The sequence below is a fragment of the Besnoitia besnoiti genome, chromosome VI, assembly GCF_002563875.1.
Source record: "Besnoitia besnoiti strain Bb-Ger1 chromosome VI, whole genome shotgun sequence".
Lineage (NCBI taxonomy): Eukaryota > Apicomplexa > Conoidasida > Eucoccidiorida > Sarcocystidae > Besnoitia > Besnoitia besnoiti.
In genome coordinates this window covers 1411094-1437214 of record NC_042361.1, presented here as the reverse complement: position 1 = coordinate 1437214, position 26121 = coordinate 1411094, and the positions used below count along the sequence as shown (strand labels likewise).

Here is a 26121-nt window from a genome sequence, read left to right as displayed (position 1 = left end):
CATTCCGCGCGCGTTGCAACCCCCTGTTTTCACACCCATTCGACTGTCGAGGGTACCGATTCTCGGCGACAACCATTCAGAAGCCATCAGCCGCACATACTCGCGACCTAGGGTGAAGAATTAATTTCTTGAACGCCATGGAGAATAATCATGCTGCGACCAGTCGGGGGCTTCAGCGGCCGCCGCCACAAGCCCCAGCTCAAGGACGAGATGAAGGTTCCCGCGCCTGGCGGGCGACCGCCATGTGATCGGCCGGGAGCCAAGTACAGATAATTGCCACCACTCACGCAAGCTCGCCAGACCATACTCGTATTGCTTCACAGGCAAACTGCGGAGGCCTGTGTACTAGCAGGAGACTGTTTCCGTGGCCGGGTCGACTACCTAGTGTCCGCACACGGATGATGCATTGCCCTCAAGACAAGCGCGCACGTCCCCCTCAAGGGGGCGCGCGCGCATCACGCACATTCTTTCCTGTGTCTGACGGTCGCCACCCCGACGCCGTCCGTACTCCATCAACGGTCGACAAGCTACACAGATCGTTTGCTAAATTTTTTCTGCCTCAGGGTGGATATTTTTTAAGACTGCCGTGAATTGGTTGCGTAGTGCCTTTTCCAGACTGGTTCTGACAAGAAATGTGCTTTCCCGAACTGTGACGACCCTTGCTGCGGAATCCATCGCTTGGAGGCCGTTGAGTGGCCGGAATGCCCGGCGGCGTCTTTTCATCGGTTGGCACGGAGCCCCCTTGTGCGCCAGGAGGGCATCTCTGTTTCGTGTTTCTCTTATCTTTGTTTACAATCAAAATCCAACCCACACTAGTGCGTTGTTCCACTTCGCACAAGAGCAACTCCCGGTTGAGAGTGATACAGGGGTCTGCTAGCGGTCACTTGCCGGCCGGGCTGCGCACAGTTCGCTGTGCAGAGTCTTTTCGTCGTGCTACCGCTTGCGGACGGGTATGATGCGTTTCTGATGTCGGACGCATCCATTTATCAACCCGTTTCTCGAGTGTTGTCGTCTTTTCTCCTTCCTTGAGCAGCCCGAAATGGGCGCAGGCTCACTGAGGCCTCGTCGCCGATTGCTTGATGTCTGCCATGGTCGTTTTCTTCAGCTGAGGTCAAGTCTGTCTCGACACAACTCTCCCCGTTCGCCGTTCGCACTTCATGTCGGCTGTTGGGTTTCCTGGTCGTGAATGATTTGCGCGCGTCGTGCTCTCGGCGCAACAGCGTGAGGGAACTGCCGCCTTGGCGTTCTCCTGGAGAGCACCGTGAACCGGCACTCGTCGTCTTTTCTGAGCACCATGCATCTTATCTACCATAACGTTTCCTCTTCTCGGTCAGGTTCTCCAGCCGACGGTGCATTCACACGGCCTGTCGTCGCAGAGAAGATCGCGCCCGCCCTCCACCCTCAGGGACCGCCGCCACCTGGGTCACAGGCTCCCCTGCTCCGGGCGCCCTTCATTTCTTACTTCAAAACTGCCTCATCAAATCAGGATATAGGCCAACGGAGTGGGCCTTCGACATGCCTCCCCGGTGCACCTGTGAACCATGGGATGTTCGAAGTTCCGTCGGCAGCGACGCCTTCCGGATGCGGGTCTAGTCCGGAAAGATTCGTATTCTGTGCGCGTGGACGCGGTGAAGATCAGACGGGCGCGGTGACCCAGCATTTGAAACACGAGAATGGGAGTTTCGCTCCTCCACGCGGAGCTCTTTCTCCGTCACACTATCCAGGGTATCACCGCAGTGCCTCCCCAATGGGGGTTCCGGGCTCGCAGTGGAATGGGGACAGGGGTTTATCACAGAGGCCGTTCCTCAGTCATCCCTCGACTCCACTCACGCGCACAGCCTCCCCAGACGTGTTGAGATCACAGATCAAGCGAAATCCCGGGCATCCAGATGACGGTCTCCTAAGCCAGTCCTTTCCGCCGCAGGTGAACTTATCACCGGCAAACCACTCTTTTTCACTGCAACAGTCGGCTTTTCCAACTCTCAATGCGGGTGCAGGCATTTGGCCGTTAACGTCAGCAGCTTCAGCTGCTCGGGCGGCGGCAGCGGCCTGCAATATGCAAGGCTATCGCGCGTGTATGCCCATGGTCCGACAGCAGAGACTGGGTGGAGCAGACGTTACACAGTTCAACGCACTCGAATCTTGCGCGTATCTCTCAGCCAACTACAGCCGACCGGCTTCACCGTCGGTGCCTGTAACTGGAAGGACTGAAGGGTCATACGCATCTGCAGAAAACATGCGTGTACTTTCACGCTGTGTTTCCAACTTGGCACGCTCAGGGGCACAGACTGCGGCTGCAGGTGCGAAGCCACAGCAATCAGTGCTTGCCCCTGGGACAATTCCTTTCGGAAGTTTCAATGACCAATTGCACCAACAGCAGGGATATTCACGGACCCCTTCCCCCGTGGTCCAGCAACCGGCGCAGCAGCACGCTCCAGCACTTCAGCCCTCTGGTCGGGCTGGCTTTCCTGCAGCAGACGTTTTCCGAGGCGCGGATGGGATTCGGGCTGAGAGATCGTCTGTGGCTTCGTCGGACAGAAGTCAAAACAATACGGGAGTCAGGGATACGCGGCCACCCAGTCCCTCCATTTCCCAGACAACATACGCTGGGTATCAGCACGATAACCATCCTCTTTCTCATCCATCAGATCGCACGCTGCGCGGCGGACCTGCCGGAGTCATGAACACTGCGTCGAGCGTGTTTCTTGACGGGCACGGTGGCGGTGCTGTATCTCATGGAGCACAGGGAACTGGCGGACATTCGTACGGCGGTGCCTCTCAACTTCAACCACCCCCGACGATATGTCAATCGGAGATATCACCCACGAAAACGGCATTGCCGCTCTCGGGGGTGACACCGCCAGGCGACAGAGTGTGTGCAGGAGGCAAGGCATCATCTGCCAGCTCCCGGCGACCGAGGTCTGCCCCTCCGCCGATGCTTCGCCCACAGCGGCAGATACCGTCGTTGGTGCAACAGGTAGGAAACGACGCATCTGGTCGTCCTTTTTCGGCAGGCGATTCGGAGTCTCAAGGAGAATCTGGCACCCGCGCGCGCACTGTGTATGGAGGACCGTGGCAGTTGGGTGAGACCGCCGGTGCCTCTGTCCGCAGCGCGAGTGCCGACCCCAACGTTATTAGCGGTAGGCATGGGTTCGCACCTGCGACGACGGGAATCGCTGGCAACGGTTCTGGGCGTTGTGATCCCCTGATGACAGAGCCAACGAATTCCTGCTGCCCATGTGGCACTGTACCAGCATCTGTTAACTCATGCTCTTTCACTTCGACGTCGCGGAAGCTGTCAGCTTTTCCTGTTGCAGTTTCTGCTGCTGTCGCGGCAGCTGCTGGCTACAGTTCCCGCACTCAAGGCCAGACCCCAGGCGTTGCGGACTGTCATTCTGGGATGTTGACTAAAACGCGTCTCGTGCTAACCATGAAACAATCAGCGGGTGAGTTAGGAGTCCCTCGGCCGTGTCAGCCAGCACGGATGTGCTCAACGAAGTCGTTAGGGGAAACGGAGAAGCAGCCACACGCTCTTCCCAAATTTGGATCTTCTCTTACACAAACCCGTGAGTATTCTGATGCTGCACGGGCAAATGGGTCGCCACAAAGTCGGTTGCCGGCGCCGGTGCCGACGACTCCAATGTTACCCCATGTAAACCCGCGGAACAGTCACCCTATCCACGGACAGGGTCCTTCTCAACGTCAGGAATCGACAACCCTAGGTGGGCAACAACTGCATGAGGAGGGCATGTCATGGCAAGACAAGCTCCCCAGCTTGCCTCCGAAGAAGGCGGCCGAGCAGAAATACGGAGACGGCGCTTCGAAGCGACATGAGGTGGAGCATACGTACGACCAGGGTATGGCTCCTATCCATTCAAATGCCATATCCAATGCAGGCTCAAGCGAGTCAACGCAGTCATCGGTGGAAAGACGCTGCTCGAGCCGCCGTCTCAGATCTAGCCTCAGTAACGGTGAGTTGTGTACAGCTGATACTCCAGGCGTGTGCTCAACGGCGGGGAGCCTACCGGGTCCAGGAGCTGTTGCTGCTGATTCTTCGACGATATCCGCATATCCAGCGTCTCCCGAGCCTGACAGACAGATGTCTGGGTCTGTCTCATTCCGCATTCGCGGTTCGAGTGACCCTGTCAACGGTGAAGTCGCGGCCGATAAGAGCGCTCTCGTTTCTTCAAGAACAAGACCCACGCCATTTCGAGCCCCAGCGAAGTCGCATCCGACAGAAATTGAAGTTCAAGCCGCAGTGACGAGCGGGCTGGCGCAGGCGTCGACTGACACAAACGAAAACTGTTCCGATTCTGTCCAACGATTCGAGACGAGGTGTCATGCGGCACGTGATCCGTGCGACTCCAGTTCGATAACCACAGACAACACATCTGTCGAAGAAGGTTCAGATTCGATGACGGTCGTCAGAGACCACCCTCCACAGCCCGCTCAGGGCCTAAGCGTGTCCGGCGGTCGCGGCGATTTCTCACTAGCTAATGATGTGAACGATGATGAGACCCCACAACGGCAGGTGGATTACAGGCAGGGCTCTCTACACAGCCAATCAGATGCGCTCGCAGATAGCGGGCGGAGTGCCTTGGGTGGCATGGCAGGACAAGTTCAGGCTGAATACACACGGGAACGCCGGAAGGATGATGTTGGGGGGCAGGTGATGAAGGATATTGCGCCTCTGCGAAACGTGTCCGGAGATGGGCAGTCACCCTCTCAACACGAAACGCCGGAGCACGATGACATTATTCCCTTACGGAGGTTTTTGTGGGAACCGGAAAAAGTGACTTGGAACGACCAGTCATCCTTCACAGAAAAGCGCACTAAACACACTTCTGAAGAATCACTAGTGAACTGTCAGTTGGATGACTTCGAACTGGCAGATTCGCGTTCTGGGGGTGATGCCAGCCTTCTTGGGAGGGGCACTTACGGCGTTGTGAGAAAACTGAAGCATAAGGCGACAGGGGAAGTTTTTGCCGTTAAATCAATCGAGAAAGAGAGCGTCGTTCGTGCAGGGATGGTGAGCCAGGTGGAATTTGAACTGCTGGTTCAGAAAGACCTCCTCCGACACCGAAACGTTCTGCGGTGCTTTGCCTGCGTCGAGGACGCTGAGCACGTTCATCTTATTCTTGAATATTGCAGCCGAGGAGATCTGTACACCAAAGTTCGCTCTCAGACTCGGCGACGTTTAAGCGAGCGCGAAGCGTTCGTCTATTTCTCTCAGCTCGTGAATGGACTTCATTACCTCCACGGCAAGGGCGTCATGCACAGGGACTTGAAACTCGAAAATCTGTTGTTAGACTCTAACAACGTTCTGAAGATCGCGGATCTGGGTTGGTGCGGCTCTGTCCTAGGAAAAACGAAAAATTTCAACTTCTGTGGGACGCTTGATTATCTGGCACCCGAAATGGTCAGAGGTGGAGGCCATGATTGGAGAGTTGATCTCTGGGGAGCAGGTAAGACAGATGCGACGTCTTGCCGCGTTCCAGGGCCTCCTCACGGTGGGGAGATGGGTGCCCCTGTTACGAGGTGTTGGGTGCGCGCGCACTTCACAAATAATGACAGAGTAACCCACGTGTATGACCACGGTCTTTGGCGTCGCAGGCGATCAGCACACAGTTCCTGGGTGACCAGCTCACATCAGGGCGAACGAAATGGATTGCAGGGCCCAGCAACACCTTTCTTCGAAAGCCCCTTTGCTTTCTTCGTGTGGCTGTGCAGGCATTCTCCTGTATGAAATGCTCGATGGAAAGCCGCCATTTCAATCAACGCGGCATCTCGAGCTGGTACAACAAGTTCTAAAAGCGGAAGTTACCATCCCTCCAGTAAGTGTGTGTCTCGCTCTTTTCCAGCAAGCGTGGAGCGCCGTAAATCGGCATTGCCGCGGCTGCGAGGGTCGACGGTACTGTTGAGGCGAGCGCATTGGTGAGCCGTTTGTGGCGAACTCACCACCTCCTCGCCTTGTCTACCCTGATTCCGGTTATCGCACAGCGACCACTCTGAAGCCATTACGCGTTGTTTGCAACCTCGCAAGAACATGAATCCATCTGGAAGATGTCCTGTGTCCTTGCTTGCAGCACATATCCCCCGACGCTGGAGACCTGATTCTGCAGCTGCTTCGTTATGAGCCGGAAAGTCGAATTCCCCTCCACGGTGAGCATGCCTGTTCGTTGAGAACTTTTCTCATTTACCTCGGTTTCGGATCCCTCTCCTCTGCGATTTATTGCCGACCCTCTACCCGAAAGGTATACGTGTTATGAGGGTACTCGGATGCGTCGCGTTTAGTATACTCGGGATTTCATTTAGGGTTTAGGGTCATTTAGCGGTCGGGGTGACTCTCAGCAGCGTCACTATAGTAGTTCTGAAAGCAGCCCGTCGTGTGCCTTCCGTTCTCTGGTTTTCTTTCAGCATTGCCACAACATCCGTGGGTAAAACGGATGTGGTCTGAACTGCGGGCCGAGTATTACGCCAAATATCCGAAGGCTGTGCCCCAAAGGAGCGGCAGAATTCAGGAGTCAACAGGAACCGTCGGGACTACCCAGCGTCTCACACGCACTTCGTCAGTTCCTCACTGCGAGAAATCTCCAATTCTTGACAGTCGGCCCCTCGTCTCCAGGCGTCCGGTGTTAGCCCGAGCATGCTCCCAGACAGTAGCAACGGGGGCTGGCGGAAAAGGCTTCGCGTGTCCAGGTGCTGCAGCGGTGGCAGCGTCAAGCGATGACGGCCAACGTTCAACAGCGTCCTTCGTTGCTTCTTCACAGTCCTCGGGGGAACATTTATTGGGGGCGGGAGACGCGTCTCGTTCGCGTGGTGGTGCTGACCTCTCGTCGGACAGAATCGAAGACTCTCTTCCCGCACAGCCACCGGCCTCACCGGCAGGTATTAGCCGTGAATGCGTACTAAAGGGAGCCTTGGATACACGAGAAGGCGAGTCGCAAAAGGGATCGCACGAGCTAACACAGAACCGCACGGACGTCTGTGCGCCTGATACGAGCAAGGCGGAGGTTCCAGGTCTTCGAGATTTCTGTAGTCTGCGCGGTGGTGAAGCTTCCGTTTCTGGTCCCTCACGTGGAAACTACAGTCGTAAAGGAACCAGTGATCCAGAGAATGCTGCAGTGGAAAGCGGGCGAGCACCTGTGGCAGGTAGCGCTCACAAAGGAGCGCTCACCACTGAGGAACGTGGCTCTCGGCTTCAGTGTAAATCCCGTGGCGGGGCCGGCTCGGAAACTGTCACCTCTTCCGTCCTCAAGAGCGAGAAGGACGCGTCACTAAGAGTATTGGACGCCACAGATAACGAAGAGGCTCGTCTGAGGCAGGGGCGAGGCTCACCGTGCCTCACACTTCGTAGTATAGTGTCTGGCACACAGGTCGCTTCACCAGCGCCTGGTGACGTGGATGATGACGCAGCGGCAAGCCTACCCCCCAAACGACAGAAAAAGGTCGTCACCTCAAGGACCAGAGGCCGTGCTTCAACTACTTCACCTCCGGGAGGGAGAGGACTACGTGGTTGTGGCTCCCTCAGGCTTTCAAGAAGCTCCTTCCAAATTCCTGAGAGCAGAGCGTCCATTATTCAGCCACTGGAGAAAAGGGACTCGGTATCACAGGTGCACAGGGGGCCCGGCTCGTCCGGTGCGTCCTCTCATCTGGCAAGGACTACCGAAACCGCCAGCAGCAAACGCAGCCGGCGCACTACCAGTGTTGAGAGGGTTCCGCCAACAGGGCAACGGATGAATATCCAGCAGGATGAGACGGTTAATGCGTCGAGACACAACAGGAATTCGCGTGGAGGCGACCGAATGACAGGCATCATGACAACCGAACGACGACTGGCAAGAGGGGGACCGAAGACAACAGACAGTTTACTCATTGAAGAGTCATTTTCAATATCTGACGAAGGACATTCAGAGAAGGTAGCAAGACCCCTGCGCGACAGCAGCGAGCTGTCGAACTGCGCGAGACAACTTTCGGAGACACATCTCACCGGCTCCGATTACGGGATTGGCAGCATCGATGGCAGCTCATTCAAGCAGGATCCGCGTTGGCAGGGCTCATCTACAACGATAAAATCTCACCAGAGCACCGGCCGGAACCATTCTCATACGATGGTCGCACCCTCGCCGGACGGAGGGCCGCGCTTTGCGTCTGAGCGGCATTCTCAGCAGGCTCGACAACAGTGGGGAAACGCCATTCCGTGCGCCATGTCTTACGCTTCCCAGGCCCCTTCGCTTCATCCTCAGATGCCTATGACCTCCGAGCCCCACTGTCTGAATGCTCAGCAGATCGGGGATTCTTCAAATGTCAAATCCTTCCCCTGCGGCAGAAGCGAGCAAGGATCCACTCCACAGAGGAACGCGTTCGCTCTCCCCAGGCCGGGACAAGAAGGGACGCAACGGAGTCACTGCAGCCGGTACGGTGGAGCCGATCCATGTGCCTCCAGGCCTATCTCGCACATCCGCGACCCTCTGCGTGCAGCCGATAGCAAGGAGAACTTATCTGAAAATGCGGCAACCGGAGCGATGTCTGCAGACGGAGCGATGCAGACATCCTTGAAGGCTCATGGGACTCCATCCACCTTTGGAGAGCGGTTCCATTCATCTGCCAGCCACAACCACCGCTACTCAGAGGTACACAGAGGATTTCCACCGCCGGTCCTGTCGGAAGCGCCGCACCCACTGGATGAGGAAACAAACGACCTGGCTGCATTTGCGGATCACCTCTCCGAAGGTTCAAAAACCGATGAAATTCTCGTCTCCACGGTGTACTGCGAAGACAGTGAACCTCTTGCGCCTCGCTCTAGAGACGCGGCGCCCACGTGCGCGGCTCGCCAGCGAGTCCCTCGTTCTGAATCGACTGCAAATCGCCAGTCATCAAGAAATGGACTGCCAAAGCCTCGCAGTCGCTCAGAGCATCCAGCCAGATCCGGCGGGAAGGGAGGACTCTGCTCAAATCAAGCGGCGTCACACGCGTCGGCGTCTGCTACTGTGCCAAGTCAGAACCCACGCAGCGTTGACCTCAGGGCTTCCAAGCACGCCGTGCCGGATATAGGTAGAGCACGAACACCAGGGACTGCAGGTACCCAGCTCTCGAAAGCAGGTGATTCAAGCCCGTCAAAAAGAGGTGTATCGTGTGGCGCAAGGCCAGGTGGCATTTCCAGCTTGAAGAACAATGTCACGAACGGAGGAGGAACGCGGAGGGGAGCAGAAGTGGCCTCTGGCTCTAAACCAGCAAATCTGGCGGCACACCGCCCTACGAGCCGCTTGACAACAGCAGAAGCGGGTGCTGGGGCACGGTGGCTTTCGAGGACACCCGCTAGTGAGGGCTCAATAACTGAACAAAATGAATTGCCCGCTGTCACATCAGACGGCAACAGCCAGGCTCACCCAAGCATGGGAGGCTCAGAAAATCCATATTCAAATTCAACTGGTTGCAGTCAGCCGGGCTGGACGTCCGGGAAGATTGAGGACTCCTCGCCAACCCTTAACAGCACCATTTTGACCAATTTCGGCAATGGGATTGATTCATCAGGTAAGGAAGTGCCCGCCCATGGGTGGCAGGATGGCGTTTATGACAGGCTGTGAAACGATGCTGTGTCATTCCGAGGTACCCACCGCACTGGAATAGAAGTGTGCGTCGGGGAGCGACATGGCGACCAAGTCTCGTAACATTTTCCATTAATCGGCGACGCGAGCCGTTGCCCCGCCCAATGTAGGGACGCCTCCTTTCCCAGTGGCTGATTACGCAACGTTCTGCGGTCTCCAGCGTCAGAGACAAATGCGTGTGGTGTAGTTAGATGCACTGTGACTCACCATACCGTTGGCGGCATCTATCGTGGCCGCGGGTAGCGGACACCATGGTCTCCTGCCGCAAATTCCGCCTTTGTGATCCGTCCCCTTGTTCCTTGTAGGTCAAGGAGCGTCGTTCGGTGGGCAGGGGGGACCAGAGACAGCCGGAGTGGTCCCGCCACCATCTCCGCATCAGCAACAGACATATCCAGACCAGGGAGGCGCCACAGGTCTGGCATATCCTTATCTGTGCGGCAATGCAAAGCCCGGCACCTACGCGGGAACACTTCCCGACCGTAATCCCGCTACGTGTGAGCGTCGTCCCGTCTCGAGAAACGGTAGGTGCACTCATATTGGATACGCGGAAGCTGCGGGCTGCCGTTTCTCGCGAGGCTGTCGCCGCAGCGGAGACTTGACGCTGCCGGTGCTGCTCATCGGCATGTGCTCTATGGAGAACGTCGCTGGCATTTCTAACTCTTTGTCTTCAGCTCGCTGAACTGGCGAGAGGTGCACACATGCAAGAGCAGAGGGCAGATAGGATCCTGTCACGTCGTAGAAGCGTCGGCATTCTCGCTGGCGTCCTTCGCGTGCCCATAGCTTTCCCGTGGCATATGTAAAGCTTTCGTGCACGGTGCTGTCTGTTTTCTTTCTGTGGATGCATCCGGCGTCCTTTCTCGGGGTCCTGCTCGTGCGTATGGTGTACAGGTTTTGCGAGAGCGAGACTGCAAAGTCCACCACCCGCAGCCGCAAGTGGAACCTCCGAGCGTCGACCGTGGAGCACGCCTCCGTCAGTGGTCACGCACTCCTCCGGGACGCGTAGGTGGTATCGTCTCCCGACGTGGGTCGGTAACATCCCGCGAGATTCTCCAGACGACTCCGTCCTGCATCTCACTCCAGGCGTTCCAGGGTCCCGCTTTGAGGACTTTTTGGGAGTCCCGGTCTACTCCGACCCCCGGTCATGTTTCCAGACCTCGCGCAGCGGAGGTGCTGCAATTTCGCAGGCACCCGTAGCCCAAGGCCCATACAATACTCGCCGCCATCCTGTATTACCCACCCCTTCGAACTGCAACACTGCTGCCTTTTCGCCGGCGCTGAACGGCTCGAATGCAAGCATTGGCCTTCAGCTACCCCAGTCTGGCATGACGGCCACCTTGCATCATCCTCCTCATGTGCAGCCTCTTCAACGAACGCCCAGTCCCGTGCAAGGGGCAAGCATGTCTCAGGCAGGATGGCCAGCCGAGTCCTACGGCAACGGAAGATCTGTTCTTCCGTTCCCCGGCTCTTCGTCCTCGCAGTGTGCTCCGATGGTTTTTCACACTCCCTCCATGAGGCCGTTCCATCATAGCTTCGTCAACAGCCAAAAGCTGTTCGCGTCCTCAGCAATCCACCGTGTGGCTGCAATGGCAGCGGCAGTCGCAAGCGGCAGTACAGGCGCGGCAGCGTATGTGCCTGGAACGACTCTACAGCCTTCGTGGGGTGCTTTTTCTAGAACCGTCCAAGGCGCTAAGGGGCCGTGAGCGTGGCGCTAGTTTGAACGGTGTGGAGCGGGACAAGTTTTTGGCGGTCTGTTCACGATAATGATGGAAGAGAAGTAACACAGCTCGCAAACCGAGGAGGGCGTTGACGCTTTCACACCGGAAAGCGATAGGATAGTTTAATGCAGACCGTGAGGGGGCTACTTTGGCGGTCTGTTTTCCTCGAGAGGGCGCATCGTTGTATGAATCCTACCTTTTTTTCGTTGACCGCGGGGTTTCTGCCTGCCGTCACAGGCTGCGACCGGTTTATTTTTATCGGCGTTCAGCTGCGCTGTTCCAAAACGACTGTTCATAGTATATCAGTGTCTCTAAAGCTGTGAGATGGCTCGTTACTTCCTGACCATCTGGCACGTCGCGATAAAAGCATGTGCCACCGGCTTTCCGGCCTTTTCCCGTGCTTCGAGCATCCATGTATTTTTCTGGATCGGGAATGACTTATTTTTTGCTGAGCAATTATACTGGCTTCTGCCTCTGCACCCGCCACCAAGAATGATGACCGTACGACGGGTGTAGAGGCCACTCGCGACCCTCTACACAGTTCACTACCTATCGCCTGCAAAAGGGCGGTGCTGTACTCTTCCAGGAGCGGATGGACAGCATCCTGTAGTCTCGTTTCCGGGGTCGCGACAGTTGTTCTGCGCGCGTGGGACATAGGCGAAAGCTGTGCCAGCTTCGCGGGATATGGCGCCGTCTCGAAGCCCTACACTTTTCCACCACCGCGTAGCTACGTAAATGCTTATCGCCGCGTCTAGCGCATGATTTCAGTGAGCTCGGAGGTGTTCTCAACGACTCGGCTGACCGTCGATGTCTCCCCTCGCGCTTTCGTAGCCCCGTTTGTGGAAGCATATCAGAGTGTTTGTCAGCCCTACACTTTTCGACAGTGTTTAGCTGACAACACCAAATAAAGCTGATGGATGTATATTAATTTACGAAAACAGGATAAGATCTATTTCAGTTCCTGTAGACAAAACTACAGCTGCAGGAAACGTCTGGAGAAGCATGTCCACTCCATCCACACCCCTGTCTGCGCCGTAAAGCACACCAACATACAGCCGGTTGAATGCCACGCACCATAAGTCCCCATTCGTGTAAAGCGCTTCAATCCGATCGGTTCCAGGTGACCTGCGTGGACTCCGGACGTGCCTTCGAGAGCGAACACGGCCGACAGCAGGATAACAGAAAGAAGCGTCGCTCTTCACTACGAAGAAAGGTTTCACGCGCTGATGCGGGACGCAGCACACCAGGAAAATACAAGAGGGGCGCGTCAAGCGCCGTAGATAGAGAGAGATCGCGGAAAACAGAAGACCCTTCGTTTCACAGCTGAGTCTGTATTAGAGAAGAGAGCACTCATTATCACGCCTGTTATCCAGGCACAGGCGACGCAGCGGAGCCGCATGCAGAACGTCGTCCAAGCTGAACAGGACGGGCATGACGCGATGTTCTTCCAGCTCCTCTCAGTCCCGATGCCGGAATAGAAAAACCAGAAGCCACAGATACCAGATTCCTCAGCAACTCACTTCGTCGCAGCCGACGCCTTTTTAGGCCGATAGCCACGGGCAAGGTCCTCCATTGCGTTGTGCTGCGCGAGAAATCGCAAGCGGGACAGGGTCAGCGCGAGACTGTGAAGGTTTCGCTTTGTGTCAACCGCACAAACGTGACGAACGATATTTTGTGTATCCTCAGGTGACGCGAAAACACAAATAAGACAACCTTGAGTCTCCGTATCTGTACTGGACTGAGATCGGTACTGAACGGAAAATCTGCGTCGGCAGCATCAAGTCGCCAACTAGACGCACGTAACCTCTAACACACGCAGCCGCAAGCAGTTCTTGGCACCTGCATGCCAAAGTGCGGAAACACACAGGCATAAAAAAGAAAGACGCTACAGAAATTGTCAGTCTGACGCTGACGCAGGGGCTCCTGATGGTCGCACTGTACGCTGCATTCACAGCATGCTGTCGCAGAACGCCACGCGAGACTCCTTGCCTGCAGCCGGCTGGGGTCCGGCCGGTAAACCCTAAATCCGCGTCCGCTAACTCACCTGTTTCGGCCCGAGTCTTTTCCACTTCAACACCTCCGCTCTGGAGAGTTTTTTCCCAGGCGTCGGCATTGCTGTCGTCCGGAGAATAAGCCGAAGGGGGGTACCCGCGAGAGAGAACTCCTCTCTCATTGTATTGGTCAGCTGTCTCAAGTAATGCACAGGAAAGGTGTTATACACGTTCGACCACGCGACAAAGGTCGGCGGCCGCGATTTGACTTGAGTCATATACTTCACCTGGCATTTGGAACCCAACCTCCACGGCGGCGGCCACCGAAGGATGAATTCCCTCAACCACGAATTTAGTTTCGATGTCGGAATTCGCGCGTTCCATCTTCTGTAAAGTACCATTATTTTAGTCATGAGTGTCTCCAAATTCTGTCCATGCTTCGCGGCAACGAAGACAACGGGACAACCCTTGAGGTGGCCTAGTCCGGTTTGCAAACGCACAAGTATCTCTCTCCGAAGTTTTTCGCGTTCGTTCTCAGCAATCAGATCCCACTTTGTGACACAGACGGCGAGACACCGCCCCTCCTTTTCACTTGCCAGGTGGGCGAGCGCGAGCTCGTGGCTGCTGATTGGCTGCCCAGTCTCTGCAGCGGTCGAGGCGTCAATGCATAAAATGCACACCTGAGAATTCCGAATATTGCGGAGCGTCTGAAGGCCGGCTTCCAACAGCAGGTCTGTATGGCGCATTTTCCAGCCCCGCGTGACGCCTGCTGTATCGATAAGCCGGAAGGGGTGACCCTGAAACTTCCACGCTGTCCCGACCGCATCTGTGGTCGTCCCGGGACGATTGTCGACCACCATGCGCTCTTCTTGGAGTAGCGCGTTCACAAGTGTTGATTTGCCGACGTTTGGGCGCCCAATAATGGCCACGTTGATGACATCCTCGAACAAAAGCTGACGCCGAATCGGGAGCACGTAGTCCCTCGCTGCCTTGCTACGCAGGCGCTTGCGGAGGGAGTCAGCGGGAGCCTCAACAGAGCGAGACAACGCCGCAGCGAGCTCGGTTTCTGCCATTTGAATCTACGGATACAGGGCAAACAGGCAAACGGCAAGGGAGCAGAGATATGCGTAGCAAGAAGGGCGAGCAAAGCTAGCATATCGGAAGGACTGTTCCGCCATGGACCATGCTTCAACGAAAAACGTATTTCATTCTGTCACCGTGATAGTTGTGGATGCGTGGCGCCAGACTGACCTCCACTAAATCTGCAGCTCTGAGGCATGAGAATCTCGAGACGGTTTACAGCACGCGACTTGCGATAGAAAACACGCGCATACTCCGAGGGTAGGCGTGACAAAGGATAGGGTCGACAAAGGAAATGTGTGAAACATCTGCGGTGCCTTCTTCGAAACACACCCGGGCAACAGGACTGACCTCGTCTTCAGTCAGAGAACAGGCGACCCTATGCTCAGCTCCAGCATGTTTCTGCGGCAGTTCTTGTCCGCCACCTCGCTCTACCTTCTCCGCGCCGACACATGTTGCTATCGAGCTTCCTTCGACAGTTTCGTCGCTTGTTTGTTGCTGTCCTTCTGACGCAGACTGGTTTGATTTCGCGGCCGAACGACGTTTCTAAACAAACATGCGCAGCACGCAAACGCAACGCAGAAACGACAGACACTGAGCGAGTTCAAAAGGGCTGCTTCGCTGCACGGAGGGTCACAACTGTGACGTCGCATGCATCCGTTTAGCACAGAAGGGGAATTTTAAAAAATGTAAACTTCATTTGAGCTTAGTTCCGACAGCGGTGCACCACTGCAGGAGGCGTTCAAACATCCTTGCAGCGTATCAGTCCACTGCAGCATAACAGACGCCAACAAAAGCGCTTACCCTCTCCACTGCTGCCTCAGCTGCAGCCAACGCAAGAGACGTGTCAGACAGATCCCACGAAATGTATTGAGGGCTGTCTGGGTTGGTGAAGTGCTTGTATGTCTCTTCGATTCCACACTCCCCGTAACGCCTCGCTAAGCCCTCGATCCATGCGCCCGCAGCCTCCGATGGACGAGGAGGGTGCAGTCTTTCCGTAAGCCGATCAAGATCCTGAAATTGAAAAAAACAGCAAAAATATAGGGACGAACTGTGCGCTACTCACTGAGACCACAGCTGTCGTGTTAATGACAGCTGTTTATACTCGCAAGAGAATTCAAAGACAACGGAAACATTGACAGCAGGGAATATTCATCTCATCTGCCGTGAGCAGTGGCTGTCAGTCACGGCGGCGGCAAAGCAACTCGTGCTCCAGAAACACTTCTGACGAGGCGCGCACACGAAGACGAACCAAACAATGAGGCCCCTTGCTTGCATGCCCACCCGCGAAGCGTCCAGCCCTCATCAGCTGTGACTGCCTTGGAAGGCTGAGGGCGCCCCCATCTAGCTGCGCGCCTCTGTTACGGGTCATTGCCTCCCCTCCATTCTTGCATGTCAGCAACAGCAGTTTATCTTCTCCCCCTGATTGTTGCCTTTCTTTATTCGTCACACCAGAGGTTGCACGCCTCTCCAACCACAAAGAGTCACTTTATCGATTAGTACCTCCGGTAGCAGCTCCACGCCTTCGACCGCCTCCTCGGCATGGCCCGAAGCATCGGCCTCTTGTCGGGCCTTTAAAGGCTCCGCCTCCGTTTCCTCTTCCCACTCTGACTCCTCATGTTCTTCGTCCATCGTGTCCTCTTCGGACTCGAAAGCGGCATTGTCTCTATCTTCTCCCGCTGCGTCGTCATGACCGCCAAAGAGACCTTCGGTCGTGGTTTGGAGGTGACCGACGTCCAGCACCAGGCGGTCGTAGAGGTCTTCCATACCCTGCCACACCAACAGGCAGTATGGCGGCGCCATGCTGTCGCATGGTCGGCTTCATCAGATCGACACTGCACTTCTTCTCGGAAGTTATGCTTCGCGGCGGCGCGTGTTGTAACACCGGGCATGGAACCGGGATTGCCGTCCTGAGGTCAGTGCAGCCCCCTACCCCTGGGATCCTCCCCGCGACGCGGACGTTACAGCGATGCCCAGATAAAGCATCTGAGCTAGCTAGATGTGCACCCAAACAAACAAAAGCTACAGGAGAAACACGGAAACGGGTATTCCGCCGTGCTGTCTGCCCACTCCTGCGCCCTTTGAAGAGGCGCGCTCTGCGCCATCGGCGCTAAAAGACAGGGCATACGGTGGATTTCTTCGTCACACTGACTGCGCATCATTCCTGAAAAATCAACTTCACCTGTGGTCAGTGCCAAATGGAAAGCGGAAGAAACCTGTCTGGCTCGTAGCACGTTCAGCCTTCGCCCCGCCTCGATGCTCACTCACCTCGTTCTTCTTCGCCGATACAATGACGGGTGCTCCCAGCTGTAAATCGTAACAGTCTGCTAAGTAGTCGCCGAGAAAGCACCCGTCTGCCTTGTTAACCACCAGAATAACTGGGACGCGTTCAGCGCCGCTTCCCTCATCAGAGGCTTCATATTGCCTTGCCGATTGGCACCCAGGCTGAAGCGCAGCGCCTCTCGAGCTCCCGGTCCCTGCTGACGCGACGGCCGCCGCCTCCGCGTCTCGTCCCTTCCGGGAGGCTGCAGAAGTTTCTGCGACAAGCGACACTCGGCCGGCATGGCCTGCATGCACTCGCTGCCTGAGACTTCCGCCACCCGCAGCCTGTGCAGCCGCAACTGAAGCGGCTGAGGCCCTGACAACAAACGCCTCTGGCGGAATTGCAGGCGGAAGGACCGCTTGTCGAGCGTTTTCTGTCCGGTGTTTCTCGTCCAGCCAGTCATTCACGAGGCGGCTCAGAAGAATATCAACCGGAGTAATCCCCTCGGTTGCATCGACAAGGAACAGGACGCAATCCGGATCTTTCAGCGCGATGCGCACCTGTACGACGCAAGTGGAGAACACAACGCAGATCCCACGACGTCCGTATTGGCTTCAGCACGACTTGTCTTCAACCGTGCATGGCATTTTTACACCCCCACAGACCCTCAAATGGAGGGGCGAATGAACTGCGAGTGTGGCAATGTTGAAATCGGTTCAGACTGCTGTAGCACCGTCTCCGCGGACGGCAGTCAAGCTATGACAGCGGATCTACGTTCTAGAGAGAAGAAAAGCAATGTTCCGCGCCTACGCGCCTCTTTGTCTGCTGACCTGTTTCCGCATATTCGACAAGAGCTCGCAGGCCTCTGTCGTCTCGGTGTCCTCTAGGCCGCCCGTATCCACAAGCAGCAGCTGTAGTCCTCCAAAGACCGCTCTCGCCTCTTTCCTGTCTCGCGTCGTTCCTGCCTGAGGCGACACAATGGCTTGCTGCAGGCGCTTGAGCGGAGCAAACGGAGTGGATGCAGAATTGCCTCGTGTGCCGCTGATTAAGCGATTGAAAAGAGAAGACTTGCCTACATTGGGTCGTCCCACAAGAACGACTTTCAGGGGGCGGACAGACAAATCAGGCAGGCGCTGCAGCCGCGGATGAATCCGTGAAGTCGAGCGGGAGCCGCCCCGAGCCGAAAACGAAGCAAAGCGCGCCTGGCGCGGAAGCAAACAGCAGGGAGACTGACGCTGGAAGGAGTTGCCTCCAAATGCAGACGCCTGCAAATTGCCCAGCCGGGCCGACCGCCAAGACTGGTCCCACCTCGGATCAGATGATGTACCCAGCAGTCTCCCGGGCAGGGCGGAGAAAACAGAACGAGAAGAGCAGGCGAACGGCGGGCGACAGTGCGACGCCATACGGAGAAACGCTGGCGACGCTGCAAATTGGAAACCAAGAGTGCGAGAGCGAGGTCCGCAGGCAACGTGGCCGCCGGTTTCACGGCTGAAACGTTCGCGGCGCCGGGGTGTGTATGGCTGTCTCAGACGCCTTTGCATGAGCGCAGGCTGCGCACGCAGAGAGGTGAGGTTCGAGCTGGGCATGGTTACGGAGGACGGAGAGAATGACGAAGCGAGGCCAGGGGCAACGGAACTGTCGCTTTTGCAAGGACTCGCGATATGAGGAATGCGAGAAAAACAGGCGGACCCCCTGATCAAACACATATATGTTGAAATGCTGGTGGTCAGGAAACACTGTGCACAGTAACGGGAGTCGCAGAAAGGAGGCCGCAGGCAGCGTGGCCCCCAGTTCTTGTCTGCTCCTCACGGCGCGCCTCCGAACCAAAGCTGTAGCGGCGAAAAGCTGGTGGGACACGGGCTTCAGGGGCGGAGGAAGTCAAGGCATTCTGCATACGGATTCAAGGACGCGGTAGGAGTTCTAAAGGGTCCGGAGCTCCGCTGCTGGTGTGAAATGGGCTTCTCGCTAGAAAGCAGGTGGTCTGCTTCCACATTTATGCAGGCGTCGGGCCAATATTGATTCGGTAGCGTGCCTTCATTCCTCCCTGTCATCCTGTCGTCCTCCCTCAAGATGAAAAAGCGACCGTATGTCCGCTGCCGCCCCGAGGCTCCAGGTGCTCTATTGAATGCAGCCTGGCCTCGCCGGTTCGCCCAGATTCTCACTCCAACTAAAGCAAGCCGTTGACAAAGCCGTGATATAGTCAGAGCATCACTATAGCGAGGAAGGGACACACACAGGTACCTCGCCGAAGGATTTTGTCGCGGAAACGTCACACGCGGCAATCTCCAGTAGACGAGGGCAGAGTGACGACGGGAGAGCAGTGATTTGGAAGGTCGGCCTCTGAACAAAACAGAGCAGAAAGAGAGCACGAAAGACGCTGGAAAAGAAGCAGTACAAGTGCGATCCAGGAGGAAACAGGAAGAAGGGAAGAATTGAAAGATTCTTCAACAGCAGACGCATGTGCTGGCGTTTCGTGCATGCGCCTTGCGTCGTTTGGTGTCTCCTTGTGATGCCATATAAGTTTTCTTTTCTATCTTGACAACGGATGGAAGGCAACCGGAGACTCAGAAACAATTCATATGTTCGAATATCAGTTTGGCTCTGAGCAAAGAAACCCCCGTGCGCTACTGAGATGGGTGTGTGTGTTTCTGCGGTACTTCTTTGCTCATGCAACGAGCAATCGAAGCTCGTGCGCGCGACCGCAGCGTACACTTCTGCCGGGCACGGTCGGGTTAGCGAGGAGGCGTGGCCTTCCATGCTTTTTGATTGCTAAGGAGCTAACAGAAGGGTTTTTTTGGCGGCATAATTTGGCATTTTCAAGGTTGCTGAGAAATTCCTTCGGATCCCCGCTCGAGGCGCGTGCTATAGGGGACAGCGTCTGCACGTGACCCTGTGTGGAACCCCGGAAGAACTCTACAGGCAGCGAGCGGCTCTCGCGTCTACCAGACCTGATGCATAAAACAGCTCGTGCATGCTTATCGCACAATCCTTACTAACCGTCAAGATAATAGAACACGAGGCAGAATTCGGACGCTCAACGCTTTATGTTGTCTTCCGGCGCATACTTCTAGAAAGCCGGCGTCTAATAAATAGGTGAGCCCACGAGTTGGTGATTCCAGTCTGCGGCCACCACAACCTGGGCGGGACCGCAACACAACCGGAGCTTTTTTGCCGCCTAAATTTTTATCTTGGAACAGCTGTACTCAACCACACAAGACGGGGGGAATGTCACTGGTAAAGTGTCTATATTCTCCCGCCTCGCCTCTCGCATATGTCGAGGTACGCGACGATTTCGCGTCTACAGCCGTTCTGCAGCAACCGTATCAGTGTTCATTCACTCGACTCGGGAGGTAGCTCGCCCACGGCACTAGAATTTTTTGAATACCTATGCTATGGGATACTCGCGGGGGATATGGGGAGTCTCAAGAAAACATGCAATCTCGCAAATTACGTGCACCGTTGGCCTCCTTGTACTCCCTTCTGGGCGCAGTCGAGCTCATTCCTCGTCCTGGTCCCCTACAAAGTATTCCTCATTGTTTTATCTGGTTGTATTTTCACTTTTGATCGCCCAACCCAGAGCACGTGGTTTCCAACCCGTTTCTGCGGGACAACACGGCCAAAAAACTTACGGCTGCAGATCAGGACGGGGGGCGATCTCGCCACTTCTCACGCTATTTTGTTTCTAGTCCTTACCCCTTCATCCATGATGAAAAGTGTGTCGTGGTTCTCGCAAACATGAGAGCACTCTCATGGGGAAGCGAACGATGGAACGGATATTCGTGTGGGCGGGGGAATGATATTATGCGAATGCGCTAATACAGATTCGTCAGAAGGTCTTTCGATTTTTTACGTTTTTCTAAGCATGCGTAGCGCCTACACTAACTGTTTCTCTTTTCAACGTGATATCCTCCGTACTTCGTGGCCGTCGGGGTTGGCAGAACCAACCATTTCTCGGGTCGCTCTTCCGGTCGTCTTTGCGGCTGTCGTCAGAACCGACACTAGTTTTCCAGTCGCATGGAGCATGAGCTGTACTTCATCACTTTGACAGAGGGCACGCCCGCGTGACACCGCCCCTGTTATAGGGCGTCAGCTTTTCTTGGTGGTTTTCCTGTGGCAGCGGGTGGTGACAGCAAAGGCGTCAATAACTGCCTGAACGTTGCGCATATCAGCCGCTTGTAACCTGTCTCCCTACACGTCACAGCTCCTTCTTTCCTCCGCCTCTCGAATCCCAGGTGCCGTGTACCCTGCTGTAAGTAGCGTGGAACAGGTAGAGGGGAGTTTGAGAGAGAGGGGTCAACCACCTGATTCGTCGAGTCGCCCCCGGAGAAGGTGAAGCGGAGTGGCTCTCGCCGATGGCGAAAAATCGTGAGCGTAGCCAACAGCGAACATCATGGTCAGCGCAGTCTGACGTTCGCTACGTAGGGCAGTATGAAGATGTGACCCCACCACCTTCCTCAGGCGACGATAAGACACCGACGAACGTCGCTTGCATTGCATCCGAAACTCTAGCTGGGGGCGAAGCGCGAGAGCCCACAGATGACCAAGAGAAGATAGTTTCGAGAACATGGACCCCTTCGCAATGGAGAACACCAGGAAGCGACAATTCAGATGCGCATCTGAACGGCGACATTGAGAGACGTTCTGCAGTATTCTCATGGCTTCGGCGTTTTTGGCTGTTCAGTGACATGAAAACAGGTTCATCTGTGGCTACCGTGCCTGATATTGATGCCGGCATTCGCGCGTGTAGGACCGGTTCTGCGGCAAAGCCTGCGCAGGGCGGACGAGAACAGCTGAACGCAACTAACTCTGAATTCCGAGATTCTATGTCGGGCAAGACATTTCCACTTCGCTCACTTATGAGTGGATGCTTGTGTCGTCTGGTAGCTTTCAGCAGTCTCGTTGGCTCCCCATCTTTCTGGAGCAAGCGTAGCACCTCCGACAGTGAGCCAGTTGATAGCCAGAAGGCTGGGCAGACACAGCATAACCTCCCACCATCAGGATCCCATGCTTCGAACTCATCTGGCTCATTGACATCAAGATCGTCAGTCGTTCATCTCACCCCAGGCCGTGCTTCGGACGACACTTCCTGTCTACAAAACAGCTGGTATTCGGCCGCTGCCTGGAGGGAAGCGGTGAATCGTACAGTCAGATTACGGCAAAAGGGAGAATCGCTACATGCCTGTGATGGTGGAGAGCGTCTCCTGACAGTGCTTCCTGTAAAGGATCCTTGGGCGCTGGTGGTTGGACCCTTGTCCTCGACTACTTCATCCATGTCGCCTTCCTCATCTCCGTCGGAGTGCACAGAGACCTCCTGCCTCTCATTAGAGCATTCGTCTGTATGCGACCAGGCCTACCTCAGTTCGGGTGAGGAAAATCCTTCTGTTATCTCAGCAGCACCCCATGCACCTGTGTGTCGACGCGAACCTTCGAAGTGGAAGGACGCGATACCGCAGGAGAAACTGACAATAGCCCAGGGCAAGGGAGTGGAAAGCATTCTGAATCGCCCTCTTGCCCCGAAAACACTGCAGGAGTGGGTGTTCGGTTGCCTATGCTCTGCGTGGATGGCTTTACGAGGAGGCACCGCATCGCTTTGCATGTCGAAGGTTTTCCGATCTTCGGGAGACGAGCTCCGAAATTCTGCCGGGAAACCAGGTGCCGACCAAACGAGATTGCAATTCCCTTCACAGCTGGGTTATAGACGGAGGAGCATGAAAAACTCTCGAACGACTCCACTGTGCAAACCAGGCGACACGGGGACTGCGTCAGTCGAAACCGAACATTGTGCATCTATCAAGTACACGCCTAGCGGTGAAAAGCCTATTCTTTCTCTCGTGACTAGGCAAGAGAGACATCCGAATATGTCAGCTAGGATTGTCTTGTCTACTTCTAATCTAAGGTCGATGGATATGGCAGACTTGCTGCGCATTGGTAGGGACTTTGTGCCTCCTCATATTCTTGAGAACAGAAAAATGGAAACGGCATTGAGGCGTGAACTGCGGGGGAGAGTACTTAAGCAGTGGTTTCAGAGGCGCCTCACCCGTTTGCTTGCACTTGTCGCTGTGATCTCTCTGCTTCTGCTTGTCGCGCAATTTCTTAGTGTGCCGGTGTGTATCTTTGGTGGTGTATTCTTACTGAGTGCCGGTGGGCTGGTGGCTAGTTTCTTCCATCTCATACGGTTTCACGGGTTGGCTGTGACTGTATCGCCTCACACAGCACAAGTTTTGGAGGAGGCAAGGCTTCTTGATTTGCTGTACGTCCAGCTTTCCTCCGGCAGGCACAGTTTTTACATATCCCGTCTTCTGGCACTTCTCTTTTCCAATCCTACCCCTGAAGAAGCGCTGGCGCTTCTTGAGGGTTGGCATCCTTTCCTCGTTAAGGTTCTAACCACCCGTGGCGTCGTTCATGCTATGCCGCGGTCTGTGCGACGTGCTTTCTACGGGACGGGCGAACACGGGAGAAAATCAGGGCGCGTTATTCCCGAAGGGGAACACACTTCCCTCGCTTCTTCGGAGAGGGGGCACCATTCTAAGCAGGACAGGGAGAGGGGCTGCTCACATGAAGACACACTGGACAATGAGACTTACAGACGTCATTGGACAGGCGGCGCTCTCGGGCGTATCTGCATAAACCACGAAGAGGACCAGAGTAGTAAGAACGGATGCGGTTGGAAGACAGGAATGAACCCAAGTACTGCCACAGCTACCGGAGAATCAAAGCATTCTTCTGAAACACTGAACGACGTTGCTTCTCCCGAGAGCGGTGACTGCAACGCCCCGTTCAGCGCACTGCACGGCTGCATCGGATCCCGCACAGAATCATGTTGCTCTTCTCCCGCCTTATTCTCGTCTCCTGAATTCATCTGCTTCGCAAATAGACAAGGACATCCTCACCAGCCGCCACCAGCAGCGCGTGGCGGCCTCGAGACGCTATCCTGCCCGCTCCCAGGACCCTACTCTTCAACCTCCACGCCGTCGGTGGGCCGACAAGCAGAAGAAGAGAGGACGAAAACAACCTGCCCGCTGTCAATAGAGACAGCTCAGGGACTGCTTTCACGACAAATGTCCCCAGGAAACAGCAGCGACTGCTGCTCGGAAACGGGGGCACAACTCGTCACTCGAGAAAGGCAGAGACGAGGAGGGGAGACCCCTCCGTGGTCGAGAGAAGTCGTTCTCCCTCCATTGCCAGCTCACGAGTTTGTCCCTTCATTCGACGCTTACTACAAAGGCAGGGATTTGAAGAAGTCGGTACTAGAGAGCAGAGCTTCGCAGGTTGTCAGCCAGTTGGGACTTCGTGTTGGTAAGCGAATATGGGGAGCTGTGTGCGAGTGGTTGTGAAGGGAGGATCAGGGAGAACATGGAATGCTGTGTTCCGCGCTTTATTGTAGAGGTCGAGCCTAACGTGTAAGGAGCCCTGAGAGCGAACATATTTGTGCGTATGTCTCTTGGGAGAGAAATACACTGCATGGTTACGCATGTGACTGAGCGGATACCGTACCCTCACACGAGCGTGATGATCGATCCGTGTAAGCCACGTTGGTCGTCCCCCTTTCCTCAGGTCTGCGTGACACAGTGCGCTTGCGTCGGCGGGCTTCAGCTTCCAAGTTCAGCCGTACGGCGTCAATACCGTTGTATCGTACATGCGTGCGAGCTTCATTTGCCCTGAAGTGTCCTTCTTCATTACGCGTTTGACAGAGTCAACTCCTTGTAGAATCGTTTGCCCGTTTGTGGAGAGCCTTTTTCAAAAATGAGTCATTTCGTACATTTTCTGCGGTTCTGAAACAGGCCCGAGACGCAAGCTCTTCCCTCCCCTTGCCCCCGTTTTGCTACGCCTCGTCGTAACGAGGCTCATGACTTCGCCCGGCCTGCGCACCGCCATCGCGAGATTAAAGTCGAGACTTCTGCCCATAAGTGCCGCGTGCGCCTTTCTTGCTGCGCTGCTGCGGCAAAAACAAGTACGAGGGGCGGGCGCGTCTGAAGTTCTGCTTCAATGCGACAAACTGTCCGGTGTTGATGATTGCGCATACTGCTTGAGTTGCCAGCTTCGCAGCCCACGCAGGAAGTTTTCTTGGCGAGGATCGCTACACATGTTCCAAATAATAATGACATGGCATTTTACCAGGCGTGAATTGTAGACTTCCCAGGTGCTTGGTTGGACACGTTTTTCTAGTACCTGTGCCCAAGCTGCGTAACGCACGCAGCCAGGGTCTTGCCGCCGACAGAGGCTTACTGTGGTGTTGTGTACCTGCCTCTGCTTGCACTGCTGCCTTTCGTTTTTACACAGATTCGACAAATCTACCAGCGTCTGCCTTTGGGAGTCCTTTTCTGGATTCTTCTTTCCTTCTATCTATTTCTCGTTAGCTCTCCGGGACCTCCAGTGTGGTTTCTTCGGCTCCTTCGCCTTCGGCGTCGATCCTTTCATCCACGGCGGGATTTCCAAAAGGCGGGCGCACCCCCGTGTGGGGAAGAACATTTTCGGGGGAGAAGGCAGGCAGCCGAAGGAGTTATGCGGGAGGAGGAAATGCAGGAGCGAGCTGTACGGTTTCAATGTCCTGCGGATCCCCTCCCTTCTGCAGCGATACCTCACTGTTCCAGTCCTACTGCGAACTCATCGATCTTCTCGTGCGACGAAAATACTACATATGCGCGTTTTGGGGGTGGCGCGATGGCGAAAGATCCTCACTTGGCTGTCTGTGAAGAAGCCGCTACTCAGTTCTTTGCAGAACAGTTCTGGCCATTCACACTACGGAACACAGAACATGAAGACGACATTCACGAGAATGTTTCGTAGGGACAGTGCCCACTAGGAGAAAATTCGGTCTATTTTCAGAGGTGATACCTCTGAATAGAAGGGTCGGCTGCACACGTGCTTTCACGTTAAAGCGATCTCGAGGACAGACCCTTCCGATCGTGAGCAATGGGCGACTGATTTTTTTGGGAGAGGAATTGCTATCCGGTGCCGAGCTGCTGCATTGATGTAAAGTTCTGAAAGTTCGACTGTTGTGGTATTATGCCTGCCGGTTTCACATAGAAGCAGCCTCCTGTATGCATATCCTGTTGTATGTCGATGCCGTACAGTGTGATGATGACCCCGTCCGGTTTGACGGGCAGGGACTTTTGACGGTCAGCCGCTTGGATTGTTGAAGACACCACTAAGGCCATCCCTTGTAGTTTCTTACTTTTGAGAGCCATGCTTGTTGGCACCCCCACGGCGAATTGAATATCGAGGGAGAGGAATGGCTCTCAACGGTACCCCACGTCATTCCTCGGCATGATATCACACCGTCAGCTACCGTAGACATACGCATACATCTCCCCTACCCTATACACGGAGGCGATGCACGCTTGCATCTCCTCGCGGCGATGCACTGACATCAGTACGCATTCATCAACGAGCAGTCATGAATAGAGCGCGAAACCGTATACAACTCGGAAGCATTCATTGCCTTACTCTACATTCGGGAGAAG

At 55.4% G+C, this 26121-nt stretch overlaps 4 protein-coding genes across 4 annotated transcripts; 3 read left to right on the top strand and 1 right to left on the bottom strand.

The window, feature by feature from the left end:
• Positions 1-1294: 1294 nt before the first annotated feature.
• On the top strand, positions 1295-6269 carry BESB_066180 (aurora kinase; the record flags this gene model as incomplete). The annotated part of the gene is made up of 3 exons (XM_029365011.1): positions 1295-5465; positions 5731-5834; positions 6087-6269. The coding sequence occupies 3 exons, from the start codon at positions 1295-1297 to the stop codon at positions 6267-6269; spliced, it is 4458 nt and encodes a 1485-aa protein (XP_029218594.1).
• Positions 6270-6446: 177 nt separating this feature from the next.
• BESB_066170 (uncharacterized protein) lies at positions 6447-11308 on the top strand (the record flags this gene model as incomplete). Its single annotated transcript, XM_029365010.1, has 3 exons — positions 6447-9534; positions 9914-10129; positions 10497-11308. 3 exons carry the CDS (start codon positions 6447-6449, stop codon positions 11306-11308), a joined length of 4116 nt encoding a protein of 1371 aa, XP_029218593.1.
• A 1531-nt stretch (positions 11309-12839) lies between these two features.
• Positions 12840-18060, bottom strand: BESB_066160 (ribosome biogenesis GTPase Der protein; the record flags this gene model as incomplete). Its single annotated transcript, XM_029365009.1, has 7 exons — positions 12840-12905; positions 13368-14393; positions 14746-14940; positions 15199-15408; positions 15898-16164; positions 16663-17217; positions 17488-18060. 7 exons carry the CDS (start codon positions 18058-18060, stop codon positions 12840-12842), a joined length of 2892 nt encoding a protein of 963 aa, XP_029218592.1.
• A 2949-nt stretch (positions 18061-21009) lies between these two features.
• Positions 21010-24061, top strand: BESB_066150 (uncharacterized protein; the record flags this gene model as incomplete). The annotated part of the gene is made up of 2 exons (XM_029365008.1): positions 21010-23953; positions 24042-24061. 2 exons carry the CDS (start codon positions 21010-21012, stop codon positions 24059-24061), a joined length of 2964 nt encoding a protein of 987 aa, XP_029218591.1.
• Positions 24062-26121: the final 2060 nt, after the last annotated feature.